General features: G+C 35.7%; 1 protein-coding gene across 1 annotated transcript; it reads right to left on the bottom strand.

Annotated features, from left to right (window-relative positions):
* Positions 1-377: 377 nt before the first annotated feature.
* LOC139150974 (uncharacterized) lies at positions 378-18608 on the bottom strand. The gene is made up of 6 exons (XM_070723464.1): positions 17926-18608; positions 16842-16979; positions 15485-15652; positions 9387-9437; positions 5825-6002; positions 378-5312 (listed from the first exon to the last, which is right to left on the bottom strand). The coding sequence occupies exons 1-6, from the start codon at positions 18358-18360 to the stop codon at positions 5152-5154; spliced, it is 1131 nt and encodes a 376-aa protein (XP_070579565.1). The 5' UTR covers positions 18361-18608; the 3' UTR covers positions 378-5151.
* Positions 18609-18653: the final 45 nt, after the last annotated feature.

Genomic DNA, 18653 nt, shown 5'->3' with positions numbered 1-18653 from the left:
AGCCTTACTGAGAAATTCAGCACTGCCAAAGAATTCAGCCAAATGTTGACAACTTGTCGTCCTCAGCATTGGTTTTACTTTAGAAAACAATCTTGTTCTTTTGGTGAAAGAAAGGGGATATTTTGATGTTTAATCCCCAATCATTGTCCTGATTTTGTGCTATAGTGGTAAACTATGGGTTTTCTAACAAAGTCTCTGCTCAGTTGATTTATAATTGAGAAAACATTCAAGCAAATGTGCACACATTCTTTAACTGAGCACATCGAACCTTCTCCTGACAAAAGGAAAACCAATTTTCTGAAAATGGGCTGATGTTTGTTATGGTCATAAGAAAGATACATCTTGAGACAAGATGACAAACACACAACTGTGGAAAATATTGTTGATTGGACTTTTATTATACAATATTTTACATTTCAATAAAGAATATTTTTTACAATCATCATCAAAATTTTCTAGTAATAAAACGAAATACTGCACAAAGTCATTAAAAAACTTATATTATCAATCACAAAAGATTAGAGTTTGAATCATGTAAATATTACAAAATTTCTAATGCCCAAATTAGTTATCATTGAAGTAATCATAACACTTTCACATAATCTTGCCTTTCATTTTCCTAGAGTTGAAGTTACAAGAATCAACTTTGCTCGAGACAATGATGAGAATGGCTGTAGTGAGAGCTGACATCTGGTAAATAAAACATTATAATACATAAATATCATAAAATCATAATTTGTGATATGTAGAATTTTAACAGATATATAACACTAAAAGCTAGTATTTTACATGCAATGATTTCATATCATGACATATTTCTTTGTGATTTATTAAAATAGTTTAACATCTTGGTATTGGACAAAATAAATTCTTGTAATTAACAGTACAAATTTGTTTGACCTGGACAGATTCTTATGATATTATTGTTCTGAATTCTAAGGCACTATACAAGCAGATAAAACTGTAATGGGAGATCTTGCACAAAGTGTACAGTGTGACACTGAAGATGGCAGTTATCATGTAGTGAAAAGTATATAACAGATACGAAAAACTGTTTATCATTTCCTAACACTGTAAGTTCAATTCCTGAATTTTACATCTGAATACCTTTAGCATGTTTAGTATTCGGGACAAAAGCTAAAAAGAAACACTTGCATATCTAGAAAGCTATAATTGGCAAACATAGATGAAAATACGTAAATGATTTTTGTTTTACCATTATACTTAAATGATCAAAGTTTGATCTGAAGTAAGTGCTGAGGAAAACAAACTTCAACATATTTGATCACTTTTGGCAAATTATCAAAATTAAAGATTTAAAGTTTTATGTCTACTACCGGTAAATGATGCCTTGTAACTACAAAAATATAAATATATTTATTGCATACAACTGGAATTATTCAAATCATCTGAGGAAAAGCTGCTTTACCTCTGTAAGATCAGTAAACAAGGTCTTGTAATATAAAACGAAATAACTTTTATCAGCTCACTTATCGCTTATTTGTGAAGCTTGAGTCAACCTTACAAAACCTTTAATTCTGACGAAAGTGACAACGAAGCACTCTTACACTCTTAAAATGTTCATTTCTAAAGCCTTCACCAAAACTGCAAACAACTTTTCATGCAAAACAGATGAAGAAATTTACAACGGCCATCAAGCATGGCAATAGTACAGATAGTATTGCAACACATATTTTCAAATGAAATAGTTTACATTGGAAGCTATCAAAGTTTGACTAATCAGTGTTGCGGCCAGGAATTTTAGATCAGGGGACACTGTGTCCCACTACCATTTATTTTTGGGGACATTTTGTACATTTTGGGGACAACAAGCACTTGTCAATCAAATTTTGCATTATTTCGTAACACATTAGTTTCACTGAACAAAATTCAAGCTACCGGGACCACGTCGCTATGCTTGAATTTCAAGCAATTGAACCAGTATCCCATATCTGCTGCAAATCAGAGCTCAGACGGACTACAGTCAAGCAAATTATGATATCAAGTGCAGTGTTTTAATTACTTTTAATCATATAGCTAGCTCCGAAAGTACGTTGTGTAAGCCTCAAAATAATTGTGCAAAACAAAGATCATCGTCAGTAACAGATATTACTTGTAGACTACACCGTCACAGTCGACTCATGAGTGTGCCCGTGGTGACCCGCAGCACGCAAGAGTGAAGGACAACAGGTTCCATTTAGGGGACATTGTCGCAAGGGCGCGTCCTGGCGGCAACACTGACTTAATGATATGAGTTTTGTATGCTTTCAGTTTAACTATTTACTTTCATTGCTCCACTTTTTTCTGCACATCTCTGACACTGAATGGTAACAGAAACTGAGAATAAAGTAAACCTATTGATCTTCACTTCTATCTCACCCTAACATCCCAAAGTCTACACCTAATTCTACTTCTGAAGTCTTCTACATATTCAAATATAATTTTGATAAGATTAAAAAGTATCATAAGATCACATTATACCACTCTGTAAAAGCAAAGACTGTAATGATATGGTTCAGTTTACATCTTGAAATATTAAATAGTTTGAAAATTATATCTTGATCAGCCAAAATATCAAAACTGCTCAATATAGATTAACAGTTATGTGGTCTTAAATAGGTACAAGGGATTCAGATGAAGTCTATATGTAGTAAAATACATTTGAAGTACACATGAAATGGTCTGGGGAAACCCTCTAAAAATAACTTTTCATTGTACTGATCTTTGTATGTACAATTTTACAATTTTTTGTGTCCTATAAAATTACAGATTTAATGAAAATGAAATCACAATTGACAAATGCTACACAAAAAAGTGGCTAAAGTTTGGATAGCTGCATTCCACATATGTGGGGAAAACATTAATGTTTTATGCCAGAAACATATTTTTTGAAAATGGCACGTACATACTTCTTTTGTTCAAATAAATAAAAGTGCATGTCAATCAAACAACTCTTTGAGTTTAAGAAAGTTCACCATAGTTAAACTAGGCTGAGACAATTTTACACTGTTCCCTTAAATCATCAGGAGAAAGGTGTATAATGAACATTTATGATTTTTGTAATTACTTTGTCTGACTTGAGTACAACTTTGTTGGTTTAGAATAAATTACAACAAAGGGTCTTTCTGGTACAAAGAATCTGAAGTTTCCCTTGAAGAATATCTTTCTGTATTGAGACAAGTCTGAGTGACTATTTTCGCTCTGACATCATATAAATTGACAGGTCATGACAAGTCAAATGCAAATTTGAGTCATTCACTTAAGTACACACATACTGATCAAGTAACCACCATAACTTTATAACAAAGTTCTTCTTGGTTCCCTGTCGACATGGTTCACAGTAAAATGATATGCTAACTATTTCCAAATACATCAAAATGCAAATATCTACAAAGGTGAATAAACTTTCGCACAGGATTTCAAAGTAAGTACTGATATCAAACAGCCACATATAGCCTTGACAAATGCTTTAATTGGTCCTCTGGTGTATATTGCTGAACATACCTTTCATATACCGTACCTATCGGTATGTTGATATTGCAAATTTATGTTTTCGTTTGATATTGATCAATATTGCTGATCAAACCTTTTGCACATACACCAATGTCAGTATCACGTCATCCTGAGGATATTGACTACAAATTATCCGAGCGGATACTTTGTGGTTATCGATGAGATATACATGCTTAGCATTGTCGGCTTGTAGCTATTCATATAGTGCACTGAATGATGGTGGGTAAATGAAACAGCTAAAACTCTCCATTAAAGAGCCAATTAAGCCATTTTGAAGCATTGTGACCCAAGACAAACCTGCCTGACGCGTCGAAATTACAAATAATCTAACGCATCACTGACACAGCTGTAAAAAGCCTGCCAATGACTAGAAAAACTCAGCAGATTCATAATTTACACAGATAACAGTGTTTTTTGTCAAATAAATATCTGAATATGACATTTCTGTAAGTCTCCGCAGTGATCTACTTGCCGATAGTACACTTATCTTGCCGATCGATCGACTGGGAAGGAGGCAGACAGTGTTGTTTTCATTGTCTTCTCACCGACTCACAAAAGAGTATAAGGAATGAATACGACCATAGAGGGCGCTATACTTACAACTGCTGACGTGCAGTGATATCCTTTTCGTGCATGTGATAATGCATAGAAAGTCAAGTTTTCTTCAATTTGACTAAAAAAAAATTTTGTTCACCTCCCCTTAGAGGGCACACTGCTCTCCATCTATGCAATGTTAATTTAGAGGGATTTGAAGCAATAATATAAGGAATGAATAATGTTGTAATAAACACCACACTTGACAGCAAATAGTTATTCTTTTGCAAGTTCTTTCCTAATCCACCTCAATTTCACTCATATTGAGGACGCAGAGCAGCAAACAATAACAGTAAATGTTTTACAACTTTAAGGAATGATATGTCAGCTTTCACCAGCATTACAAAGAGTAAATGAACATATTGAGATGAAATGAGATCCCTGACATTGACAATCTTCTCCTTCTCTAACCCTTTCACCACCATGGCGTGGCCCAAACCTATTGTTATTAATGCTGAATTTGGACCTGTTTACAGGGAATCAGGGGTGAGTAGGTTAATGGGTACATGATAAGTCAGTTATCAGCCATTATAATGTGTTCCTGTGACATACCATAATGAGTGTCATTTGGCCATGCAACAAACACATGACATTGTCTTGTGTCCAATGTAGTATAACTACTACTCATGTTATCGGTAATATCAATGCAGGAACAGATTGTATTGGGTAACTAATTGTATGCCTGACTTTGTTTCCTGCTATCAAATTTCAACAAAGGATTTGCAATTCACCACATCTCATCCTTCTGTGAGAATGTCATGTGTGCGAGAAAATTATTCAAAAAAAGTATTTCCACTGCCTAAAAAGACAATAATCCTACATAATTGGCATTTAGAAACCTTAAATGGGTTAATAAGCAATAAGGTTGGCTAATTATTATGAACATGAATTCTGCTGTTGGAATAAACACTACTGTTGTTTTAAAGCCATTTGATTGTTAATTGAATAAAAGATGATATTTAAGCACACCAGTGTACTGTGCCATTGTCGACTTGTCTTTGAAGCAACACCCAACTTCCTTAAGTATGGACTGGGTCATGTGACTTACACAAATCCTGACCAATGACGACTCATTCGTCGTTTTCCGCAGCAGACTCGCATCAACATTAGAATTACGAAAACAATACCATAAAGCAGATATCTGTAGAGTTGAGCATACCTTGATGGTAACCATAGTAATGTGTAATTTATGTTACCCGCAGTATCTGCAAAAGAGAGGAAATTTTTTATTACATGAAATTAACATCCTTTCAGACAGATTTTCATGCATAAGGTGGACACTTTATTTATAATTTATATGAGATATTTCCATAGCAACCGTCCTTATAATCTATCCCAAATAGTCTCTATAGTGATTTTATGTTTGTTACTCAATATACAGCAATGTAAGCATGGCATGTTGCAGCTGTCAGGATATTAGTTTTGACCTCTTTGCCTACCCTTTTATTCAACACTGCTTTTGGTCGTATCCTTTCACATATATTTTAGCTAAACATTAGTGGTATCATGATTCCTGTATGATTGATTTCAAAAAGTCTCATCAAAATTGTTTGACAAATGTTTATTTCTGCATGTTCATGATTGACCTCTGACCTCATCCTGAATCAGCCCTATAATACACACAAATACAGAGATCAAAGTCACCAATAATATTTATGATTAAAATCAGTAACAGACAGATTCTGACATGTCACTGATGGTTGAAAATATCACTTGCCTATTACAGCTGCTCCGTATGCCATCTTCTTCTCTCCCATTCTGTAACTGCATGTCGGAACAGAAAATTCCTGAGTTTCCGGCATCATTCCCTGCACTCTACTCTTTGGATGAGCTCCATTGTCTTCTGATTCCAATCTCCTTGCCATTCTTTCCAAATTGTGTGTGATGACTCCCTCCTAGAAACCAAAAATCAAAAAATTCTGATTGGCAAAGTTCAAACACAGGATGTTGTTACCAATGAAATAGGCAAAGTAACTTCTTAAAGGCCCAGTAATATGTATGACAAAGCACAGACCAATCTAATGCCCATATAATGCTTGTTCAAGGGCACAGCATGATTTCTCAAGATATTGCAGGGGTTTACATGTAATATAGCTGCCCCTTTTTTGCACTGCATCTGTACAACAGGAGAGAAAGAACTCAATTAAAGTTGACCATTGAAGCAGTAATTACTTACTTGCTTCTTATCAAAAAGCAAACTCCTTCTCACTGGAAGTTAAAAACAAGGTTGACTGACTACAGGCGTCCGCCTTATCAAAGTTTAATTATCTAATTTTAAAATCAAACTGCAAGGGTAGGCATATTTTAACAAAACGTCTTTTACATTGGGATGATGGGTAAAAACAAAAGACCTGAAACACCAGTAGCCATAATTATAGAGAACTGCTTGGAAAGAGAGGGCTTGAACAATAATACAACATACTATTGTTGAACAAAGATTTCAGATTAAATCACAAAAAGCATATTGAAAGTTTGAATGTCATGAATTTTTTTGAGTTAGAACACCATATTGATGACAGCATTGTGGAACAGCATATTAGGGGAAACCTACAGACTCATGGCCTACCTATCCATGTCAATATTATTCAGTTTCTGATAGTCATTATCTTCAAACACCACAATTTCATTAATTTAAGGCAATACTGAAGGATTCAAGTATCTAGGCAACAGTTGCTAAGAAAATTTGTCAAATCCACGAAAATATGAGTTTTTGTGCATTTATTGACCGGAAGATGCAAAACAATGGCACCAAAATCAAGCAGACGCATGGCTGCCAGTCATGGAATGTCTGACGTCATAAATATGCAGATTAGCACTGCATGTTCTTGAAAAGATTAAGGGGCCGTCGATAATAAAAGCTGACACACAAGAAATGTAATTCCTTCATTTTACTTGAAACCCCTCCCTCTCCCCTCAAAACGAAAGTTCTTATGTGAAATGAATTTCATACTATGATGCTGTTTTTGACAAACCCACACGCACCCCTCCGATCTGCACGGCCATGAAAAAATACTGGAAGGGCACATTAATTAATAAACCTCCACTTTATGCGTTTCACTTTTTAAGACAACATTTTAATGTATTTCGCACGTAGGAAAATGTTTCACGTACATGTTTCACGTTGAAAAAGCATACAAGTTTTTATTTCTCATTCATGTCTTTTTGTTGTCTTTTCTGTCTCCACATTTTGTGGTAATTCTGTTCTTGATGAACACGAAGGTAGTTTTGCGTTCTCGCTGCAAAGTCGCACTTCGAAAACAATAGAAAATCCGTAAGCGATTTTGACACATACAAAACAAAATGAGCTTTTACCCCCTCCCTCTCACCCTAAACAAAAGAATTACGTTTGTCGTGCGTCAGCTTTTATTATCGACGGCCCCTAAGCCACTCAAAATTTTCTCAAAATCCCCTGCAATTTTACACAGTGATACTTGACACACTCCTTCACAGTCCCAGGCATGGATTTGGTCAGCATTGAAACAAACACTATGTTTTGAAATGGCAAATATGTACTTTGCAATTTCATACAGTTTTTAATCCTGTTCCTGTCTGTCCTGAGAATTTTCTAAAACGCATGCTTAGCCTCATTTATCTTAGCCGTATCTACAATTCTACCGAAATTCATTTTAACAGATGGAAAATTGGCCGACTTGAAAGCTTTTAAACATTTGCACAACAGCAGAAGGCAATAGTGCCTAGAAAACTATGTAAATGTTAACAATTTTCACGTGCAATAGCACATATTTGGAACACTGCCAGCCTTACTGATCGCGCACACATTGAATCCTTCGGTATTGCCGTAAGCTGGTTGTAAAGGCCTGCAATGTCTGCTGAGTATCACTATCAGTTCATGGATTAAAACAAGTCATTGTAAATGACATAGTCCCTGTTTGGTTAATAAATTTGGAAACCCAATCTTAATTACCCTGGACTACGTCTGCAGGGATCAACAACCCTCTCAAAGAAATTTATACTAGTGTCATTTACAGTATCAATGAGAAACTATTCCTAGACTGCTGTGATCATATAGAGCCTTGGGGAACTTTTCAGAAATTTTGTTGACACTACTGACTTTTTGTTCCAATCACAATAAAATATTTGACAATGTGCCCATACATGTACTAGAAGCAGTGTACTTGCTAACTGACCAAAGTTTTTGAACTCTTTGAGTATTATTTTGTCATTTCTGGACCTTCTTTTGTAGAAGCTTGAAATGAGACCAAGTATAATAATATGTAAAGTCCTTTCCTGAGAAAATTTCTTGAGTCAGAAGCATATAAATTTTGTTTGAAGTCCCAGTAGCTGTAACTTCTCATGATTTTTTCATTATTTTTCATTTCTATAGATAGTGCATGTACTTACTATGTGGCCATATTGTATGCAGTTGAAATTCTCATGAATATACCAACTTACAACAAGGTTTTAACAATGTGACATGATGATAGAACATGATAAACATAAAAATAAAACAAAAAATATGTTTTGTTTCAGTCTTGTCATGAACATCTTTAGTTTAAACCACACACACATGGGTAAAGGATTGGCTATGATGCAGCCTATATACAATTAGGCATTAAACTTAACTGGATATCTCCAAGCAAGACAGTGTTATTGAATGTAATTGCTAAAACACTCATTAAAGGGACAAAGTCGACCATTTTACATGAATTTTGTTTGATACGAGATACTACTTATATTGTTTGACATGTTGAAAGATACCGAATGAATGGGTGACCATGCGTATATACGACCTGATTTTAAACACGATACATGAAACCATTGTGAAAATGAATTAATGGTTATGACCAATAATTCATTTTCGCGATGGTTTCACTTAATTTATATAAAACTGGGGTCGAAAAAATGGCCAACTTTGTCCCTTTAAACATATCATGGACATGGACCGGAGTTCTCAAGTCTTACAGATTCTGTTCATACACTCAGACTATATTGGATAAATTTCTGTTCCAACCATGGTACATTTCAGGTTTTACTCGGGGCACAGTCATGAATATGTGGATTGAGACTTTGCAGAAACATAAAGTTACCGTGTTCATGCCATAATAAAACGCAATCGCAAAGTCGATGAACTCAATTTTAAAATATACACACGATTTGATCTGCTGCAGTTCTTCTATAATACATTTTTCACTCATGAGTGACAAAAGAGACAGCAATGATGCATCAACAAAACACAATTCAAATGTTCATTGAAAGTTATCAATGGCATAATATGTAATATGTACTTCTATACACAAAATGTAACTGTTCATACTTACATGGTGTAGATGAGCTGTAAATGCATAGTGTGGCTTAAGTCTTGTCAGAAGCTGAAAAGTGGAAAATATGAAGAACTTTTTTCAATTGGAAAATATGTTTGTATTACATCTCAGTAAACTAGTCTCCTTGCTTTATCATATTTATATTGATCAAGCAAAATGTATTTCTGTAAAATGCATTTCCTGTACATGGTGTGTGACATTTCAATCCATGATGATATACCTCACTTACATATACATTGTATCGATTTCAACCTTCATTTTAACACAGTTGTGTGTGCATCCTTGAATATTTAGGTGATATGCAAATATAGCCATGCTTGACTCTACAATGCTTGAACTTGGTAAGTGATGATAACCCAAGTCTTCACAAATGACCACAAGACAGCCTTTGATTTTGATTTTGTGAAAAATTATTTAGATTTTCACAAGTTGCTTCATCATATGGTTAAAGTCGTAAGTAAATAATTACTGTCCTGTTTCCCTACTGCCCGCAATTCTAAAGTTTTTTAGACATTATGCCTACTCATGGTTGTTTTCGTATATGAGAGAACATGTTTCTGATGATGAACCATAGTATGGATTTACACCACAGTAAATCACTTGTGGTACGACCTGTGTTCGCGCTGCCCATTCGCCACGTTCGCAAATGCGAATTCAAATCGGAAGTGGCGAATAAAAATCGATCCTAATTCGCCACAGTGGCGAAAGTGATTTTTGTTTAAAAAATTCCGCAAAAAAAGCAAAATCGTGGGTTTTTGTCAATCTTTTGTTGATCTGCGCTTCTCTTTCGGCGATTCGCGAAAAAACCATATCCACTTCCGTATTGTTCTCTCCGGCGTACGCAATTGCCATCGAGCCAAGTCTCGCAAGAGATTTGACGTTAATATGTATAGTGTACAGCATGCACATAAATGACTATCGCGAGAATTGAAAATATAGGCAGACGCAATTGAGCCCTAGTCTCGCGATAAATTTGACGTCATTTTGTCTAGTGTACAGTAAGCAAAGTGAACACTCGCGAGAATTGAAACTTTTGCTACAGCAGACATACGCATTTAAATCTCGGTCACAACTTTCGGTGTTGAAATTTATTTGCATCGCGGTCTAGACGTTCCGTTTTGAGCATTTTCATCGCGGTCTTATTTTAATGGCGGTCGATTTGCATCGCGGTCCTCATGGTTCCGTATTGATGTTATTTACATGTAAATTGCCATCCCAACGACGCATTCCGTGTTGCTGTCGATTTGCATCGCGGTCTCGACGTTCCGTGTTGTTGTTCATTAGAGGTTTAGTTAAACCTAATTACGTGTACGTCTGAAGGCACACAGTGGCGTACGCGTATCCGTGCTCAGTTGTGATTTTTTTGGTTGATTTTGCAGTATTGTTTTTTTCAGAAACATACGAAATTAGTCTAAGTTTTAAGAAACAATTAATTTCTCTACGCGAAGACTATTCAAGCTTGTATCCTCGCATTAAATTTACCGATTTCTGTAATACAGTTACTTATGTGGTTTAAGGAAATCTTTGTGACAGCTTCAGATAAAAAATAGCGTCAATGACACTGTAGCTCCCATCCTGGACTATTTAATGTTTGTTCTCTGGTCAGATATTTGAACATGTGTGAAAGGGATAAAGTGCATAAATTGAAAATACTTAAATGTAATGTACTAGAGACAGTGAAATATGTTTAATGTATTAATTCAGAATATAAAATGGAAAAAATACAGAATTAGATATATTGAATACTGTGATACAACCATTAACTCAACAAGTCATTTACAATGACATAGTCCCCACTTGTAATAGGAGTATTAGTCTTGATGGGGCAGGAAAATGTGGTCATTAAGAAGTATCACTGGAGTGTATATGTTGAGATCTATGGGCACATAGGTCTATGTCGTTGTTCCCAATTTGAAACACATGAGGCATGTCTAAGTTATGGTTCTAAATCGGGAAAAAAGATCAGACCTCTAGCAGTATTGGCAAGCCAAGAAATACATATGCGCATTATAAATGAGATACAAGATGTGACATCTTAAGGTCTAATATCCTATCAAAATTGGACGGTATAGAACTTGTGGTTACTGAGATATGTATATATATGTATAATCAAGGTCAAAGGTCATCGACGTCACATGACATTTTGAAAAAAAAAATTATATTGCTCATTAATCCCTATATGCCAAAAAATCAGATCTCTAGCTCTATTCGCTTGCCCAGAATTAGATGTGTACATAAAATTAGATATGTGCATAATTAATGAGGTACAATATGTGGCATCATAAGGTGTCCCATCATACCATACATGAAGGCTGTAGCACTTGTGGTTACTGAGTTATGGACAAATATGTATATTTGAGGTCAAAGGTCACCGAGGTCACGTGACATTTCGTCAAAAAAAATTGTTTTGCTAAGTTATCCCTATATACCAAAAATCAGACCTCTAGCTCTATTGGCTCGCTCAAAATTAGATATGTGCATAATTAATGAGGTACAATATGTGGCGTCATAAGGTGTCCCATCATACCATACATGAAAGGTGTAGCACTTGTGGTTACTGAGTTATGGACAAATATGTATATTTGAGGTCAAAGGTCACTGAGGTCATGTGACATTTTTTCAAAAAATTGTATTGCTAAGTTGTCCCTATATACCAAAAATCAGACCTCTAGCTCTATTGGCTCGCTCAAAATTAGATATGCGCATATTAATGACGTAAAATATGTGGCGTCATAAGGTGTCCCATCATACCATACATGAAGGCTGTAGCACTTGTGGTTACTGAGTTATGGACAGATATGTATATTTGAGGTCAAAGGTCACCGAGGTCACGTGACATTTGTCAAAAAAAATTATTTTGCTAAGTTATCCCTATATACCAAAAATCAGACCTCTAGCTCTATTGGCTCGCTCAAAATTAGATATGTGCATAATTAATGAAGTAGAATATGTGGCGTCATAAGGTGTCCCATCATACCATACATGAAGGGTGTAGCACTTGTGGTTACTGAGTTATGGACAAATATGTATATTTGAGGTCAAAGGTCATCGAGGTCATGTGACATTTTTCCAAAAAAATTGTATTGCTAAGTTATCCCTATATACCAAAAATCAGACCTCTAGCTCTATTGGCTCGCTCAAAATTAGATATGCGCATAATTAATGACGTAAAATATGTGGCGTCATAAGGTGTCCCATCATACCATACATGAAGGCTGTAGCACTTGTGGTTACTGAGTTATGGACAAATATGTATATTTGAGATCAAAGGTCATCAAGGTCACATGACATTTTGTCAAAATATCCGAGATATCTGTGTGAACGGATGGACTCACGGATGGACGAACAGACGGATATGACCCACTCTATAAGCCCACTGGACTTCATCCGTGGGGACTAAAATTGTGTCACTGCATCCTTTTTGCAATATGAATACGATGAGAAACTAAATTTTTATTTTTCGTGGCCTTATACATGGGAGTCTATAGAGATCAGCCTTATACATGGGAGTCTATGGACGTGTAAAAATATGCAAATTTCACCACGATTTGCCCAAATTTGGGAAAGGTCACTTCCATACCAAGTTTCAAATCAATCGGACTTGTGGTTTCAGAGAAGAAGATTTTTTGACCAAAAATGGGAGAAAATTACAAAAAAATTCATGAAAAATAGCAAGTCTAAGATACTGACCCAAGATGTGCACAATCATTTCATGTCAGCCCAAAGTACTTACATGCTAATTTTTCATGTAATCTGCTCAGTGGTTATTGAGTTTTTTCAATTTTGACTGTTTTTACATTTTTTCACTTAATTTGCATATTTTTGGCAATGACAACTTCATTTGAACAAAATCTCATCTACAGTCCATCATCCATGTACACACCAAATAGCAAGATGAAATGTACAGCGGTTTTGGAGTTTTTGATGTTGACGGACAGACATACAGACATACAGACATACAGACACACAGACACACAGACATACAGACATACAGACATACATACATACAGACATTTCCCTAGCCTATAAGAATAGCTTCCATTGCCATATATACATATGGCTATGGGAGCTAAAAATTGAATTAGACGACAACATTTCATTTATGTCAGGAAATCATAGCACGTACGTCTTGTACCGGTGAACTCTACAGAATTTTCTGATATCAAAGATGCTTGCTATTTACAATGATACTTATACTTAACGAGATTTCCTGTCAAAATTCCCGGAAACCATCAAGAAAATCTAAGAATTACTTCACGTAATTATGACTACACGTAGAAGTGTCGTTTGATGACGTTCCGAACGTCAGTGCCACATGTACGCGACGTCTTGTATAACGTGACAAAGACGCTACGTGTACTGATTGAACGTAATTACGTGTAACAAACTTCTATTTTAATCGCAGTCCGAACATTCAGTGTTGCTGTCATGCTGTTGATTTGCATCGCGAGCTCAACCTTGCGTGTTGCAGTTCACTTTAATCGTGGTCTCAACGTCCCGCGTTGCTGTTGATTTGCATCGCGGTCCAGAATCATGCAATTCGCAGTGTTACAATGAAGGCAATTGGATACAAGGTTGATGTGTTGATAGTTTATTCTTGTGCATGCAACCGACACTGGAGATAATAGCACTATAGAAAGCTCTGTTTTCGTAAAAATGTGTGGCTAATAAAACTTGTCTGTGGCTGATAAAATTTGAAACTATTCGCCACAGTGGCTAACAGCTTTCCAAACCCAGCGCTAACACAGACGACACATGACAAAGGCCTGGCCCCAGTAACCAATGCATTACAAAGAGAGACTAATGCCTACAGGGGCACTCATCACTGTGTATCTAACCACAAGCTACCGTGACGTACACATCAATTGGCAAACTAAGCGTATATGTGTGTGCACATTAATCATGGCTTCTTAGCCAAAAATAACTAACTAATTATAGATAAAACTGTTATTGAACAATAGTTGAAAGATGTGTCACCACAAAATGAATTGTAAAAGTTTGAGTCTGCGTAGAGCTTACAGCATATCACATATGAAAACCCATGGGTATTAGACTGTTGAATCTTTGGTACAAAGGACTATCAAAATCTGCAGCTGCACAATAATACTCTAGTACTCAAAACTCTAACAATTGCCAGTTGACTTGCAACTTATGGTTCAAAAGCCTAGACAGCTACATTTGCTTCCATCTTTTATATCAACCAATATTTGGGTATTAATCCAATTGCACAATTCTTGAAATATTATCACAGGGAATCGAGTAATCTTGTTGTTGTTGTTGTTGTTGTTGTCGTTGTTATTGTTGTTGTTGATGGTGATGATGATAATATTTTTTATTATCGTCATCATCATCATCATCATCAACAACAACAATAACAACAACAACAACAACAACAACAACAACAACAATAATAAGATTACTCTATTCCCGGTGATATTATAAAGCATTCTAACCAGGGATGTAGAAAATAGCCAGCAGCTGGCAAAAACAACAGGCTGTCAGCTAAAATTTGCCGGCTGTAAAAATTTAGTAAAAATTAGCATATTTTGCACAAACTTTATGTGCACATACACTACTTATAACAACCAGTACTTTTATTTTTGCCACCTATAACCAAAATTTTCTACATCCCTGCTATAGTGTACCTTAAACAGGAACTTCCTTTATAAAACCCGGATGATTATAAATCTATGCAAATGTAAGAAAGCCACACTACTGATCGCTACCATAAGCCATGTTTCAGGCGTTCATCCTCATTAAATCTTGCATATGATGTCTGTGAATATATGGCGACTAAACTTGAGTCGAAATTAAACTGAAAAAATGTTCCGTTTTTTGGTCAGAGAACACACATATTTCAAAATGTGTTTCCTGTACTACCATTTGACCCCTCTTTACATATGTCACGAAACTGCCCGTCATGATTATTCAAATTTATCACACGGTCAAAGCGATGCTGTGAGAATTCAGAAACTCTTGCCCAGTGTATGCAAATAGCTGCATCATCGATAATCCCCCTATAGTTCGCCCACAGTCCTGTAACTTCCCATTTAACACATGAACACAAGGCAAAGTATAAATGCAATCAGTCTTACCTCAGCTGTCCTTGATAGCTTGAGACTTAACAGCTTTGGATGTGATAACAATACTCTAATCTTATTGTCACTTGTCAACACCATCTCTTCCAACTCTTCATCTAATCTCTCCCGGAAAAAATCCTCCTTTGCAACATCACCGTACCTCATCCATGGAACCAAATCAACCTGCATGGCACGGGTAACCAAATTTACTACTACATCATGTACATGCATATTAAGGTAGTATGCACCTTGAAAGTGAAGGACTTAAACTTTTGTCAAAACTTCCCTTTATAAAACTTTCAGCAATTCGTCTGCTATATCAAGAATGAAAATGAGGGGTCACCATGCAAAGTTTGGTACTACAGAAACAAATTACCTAACATTTATCGATATTTGAAAGTCAAAATTGCCGCCATCTCTGTATTAATTATATTGGAGAATATTTAATGTTCGTTTTTTTAAAAAACTAAGATGGTAGAAATTTTTCTTACTCAAAGAGTTAAAATGAGCCCAAATACGTGGTAGATTAGAAAAGAATTGTAAAATTTTGAGCCTGAATATCTGTCTATGAGATGCATTCTACATTTACGAGCTATACACTTTACAAAATGTATGTTTGAAGTAATTTTATGTTCATACATGTATACACCTCTTTTCTTCTAGGTTATATTCAACTTTTTGATATTTGCTCTGCATAAAAAAGACTTCACAAAAATTATTCTTATCCAATTTTTTGAAAGCTTCATACTGAAACCCCTTATCTATGTGCAATTTTTTGATAAGATATGGTTTGAAATTAAAAGCAACTTATATGAAAATTATACTTAAAAAAGTGTGACCACAAAACATTTTTCAAACAATAGCAATAATGGTACAACAATTCCACAACTAGTCCATATCAAACCTTGTCCATGTAGTTTGGGTAATTCATACCATAAACAATGGATGTTTCAAGTTTCAAGACTGATAGTTGAAGAAGTCACTGTGCCACCGTACACTTCTGCTATGTACAGTTAACCTTTTGAGAGTGCTGCAATTTTTCCCACCCAAATTTTAGTGCAACATTCTAACAATTTTTATGGATTTTTCTGTAATTTGTTTGATTATTTTGGACCAAACGAACATCACATTTCATTGGCTACAGATTTTCATCAAAATTTTGGCAAAAATCTGAAAACACTTGACCAGGGTACATTTTATTTAGGTGACAAAAGTTGACTTTGGCACTCAAAGGGTAACAACCAAAACAATCCAGCAAATGTAATGTTACTATTGTTGATCATAAGATAGCATTTGGGAAATTCATAAAATGATCTGATTGTCTAAGACTGTGCGTGATCAACAGGACAGCATGGCACAGTGATTTACAAACCTTTAGGAAATCAACATATTTGAAAGGCACAACTTCATACTGCTTGTCAAAGTGAAGTTCAAATCTTCGAGTTTTGTCCTGAGTGATGAAATCTGAACCTTCACCTCCAATATCATTGTCACCTGGCAACAACAGCAACTGTGGAAGGAAAACAGTTGGATATGGTTTGAAAACAGACTAGATGATAAATAAATTTGTCCAATTTCATTCAAGCAGCAATGTCTGATGTCGCATGCGTGCAGTTACATTTGGTAATGAAACTGAAATCACAATCAGAGCTATTGAAAGCAGTGAATTTAGTGAACACACAATCTAAAATCACCAGTTTTCATCAATGCTTTTCTACATAGTGAAATCATAAATGTTGAGAAATTTTATTTCAAAGTGAAACATTGTGACTTTTAAATTTTATGAGGCTATTTAATTTAATGCATTTTGCTACTCTATTTATAGGCGTACAGTTTCATGAAATGACAAAAGTTGAAATGTGTTTATTTTGAAGTCATTCTGAGTGTAGTTATACAAAAATTGACAAATTCAAGTCTTTCAGTGTATATACATGCTAAACTTAGATCAGACCATAGATTCTGCATTGGTTGAACCATACACCAGAGAAAACTTTGACATCATGTAAACCTGTCTCACTGTGCATATTGATGATCAGTGTCCAGCTGCGATACCTACGTCATTACTAATGTTTTAACCTTTTCAAAGCCATAGATGCAACGTTGTACCGCCACACTGACAAATGGGTAACAAGCTGCAGTTTCCTCCGTGTATTTGCTCATTTTCTCTTCCGTTCGAAAGGTGTGAAAACCTACATGTAACGCCAATGGAAAGCCTTATTCTCGTTTTTGAAATAGTTTTCGTTTGAATGGGTAAAACAGGAGTACTTATTTTAACACATTATTTTCACCTTTAGTATATAATGGCAAAATGCATTGTGTCAGTTATAGAGCAAATGTATTGATCTAATATTTCCCACAAAACAATATTCACTCTCTAAACGACGGTGGATCAATTATTTAACTTTCATCTAGCAAGCTACAGGAAAAATAATATAATGACATAAAAACTTAAATACCTTGACATTCATGTGTTTCGGTATTACAAAAATTTTCTTGAAAAATCTGTTTTTGTATTCCAAATATTCCGATTCTGTGGCAATGCTTCCTTCATCGAGGAGATCGCCTAAAAAGACCACAATGTCAGGTTCGAGAAAATGCAGGGCTAATTCAAAGGTTTTTTGAAGGTACAGATCTGAATCCCATCGAGTTATCGATCCGACAAGATAGCGCTCATTTTTATTGCCCTGAAGTTGAGGGTCACCAACGAAGAGAACCTTGACGTTGTCTGGGTGCGCCATTGACATACCCGGAGGCGGTGTTGGAAATTCCCATTTGCCAGCCTGCCACATATATTCGAAGTATTCCGAGTAGGAAAGCAAGCACGCGAACAGCAGCAAAAATACAATGAAGGCTGATCGCACTACGGTGTTTGCACGTGGAAGCCCCTTCATTTTGGTGACAAGTCGGAACTCGAACTTGTATCACAGGCTTGACGCAAACATGTCGTCCGGTCGCAAAATGCACAAATCTCTACAAAGTGTTTCACTGAGTTGAAATAAGACACCGAAGAATGGCTCGTGGCGAAGACATTTACTATTCTTTTGCTCGAACACCAACGTGTAGTTTCCGGGATGTGATCCAAGCACGAAACGTCTACAGTACCTGACTCCGCTCGGCGATAATGGTCGTTAGGTCATGTTTACAGTGTTTGGGGGTACGGTGCTACCTCCAATACCTATGCATC

This window comes from Ptychodera flava, chromosome 15, assembly GCF_041260155.1.
Source record: "Ptychodera flava strain L36383 chromosome 15, AS_Pfla_20210202, whole genome shotgun sequence".
Lineage (NCBI taxonomy): Eukaryota > Metazoa > Hemichordata > Enteropneusta > Ptychoderidae > Ptychodera > Ptychodera flava.
This window is presented reverse-complemented; position numbering and strand designations above follow the sequence as displayed.

What these genes read in the sequence shown, in the direction of transcription:
- LOC139150974 (XM_070723464.1), bottom strand. Translation starts at nt 18,360, where the DNA reads ATGAAGGGGCTTCCACGTGCAAACACCGTAGTGCGATCAGCCTTCATT. An exon ending in AATATGTTGATTTCCTAAAG is followed by an intron (nt 15,653 to 16,841) that starts GTTTGTAAATCA and finishes CGTGCCATGCAG; the next exon opens with GTTGATTTGGTTCCATGGAT. An exon ending in TTACAGCTCATCTACACCAT is followed by an intron (nt 6,003 to 9,386) that starts GTAAGTATGAAC and finishes TTTGGTTTCTAG; the next exon opens with GAGGGAGTCATCACACACAA.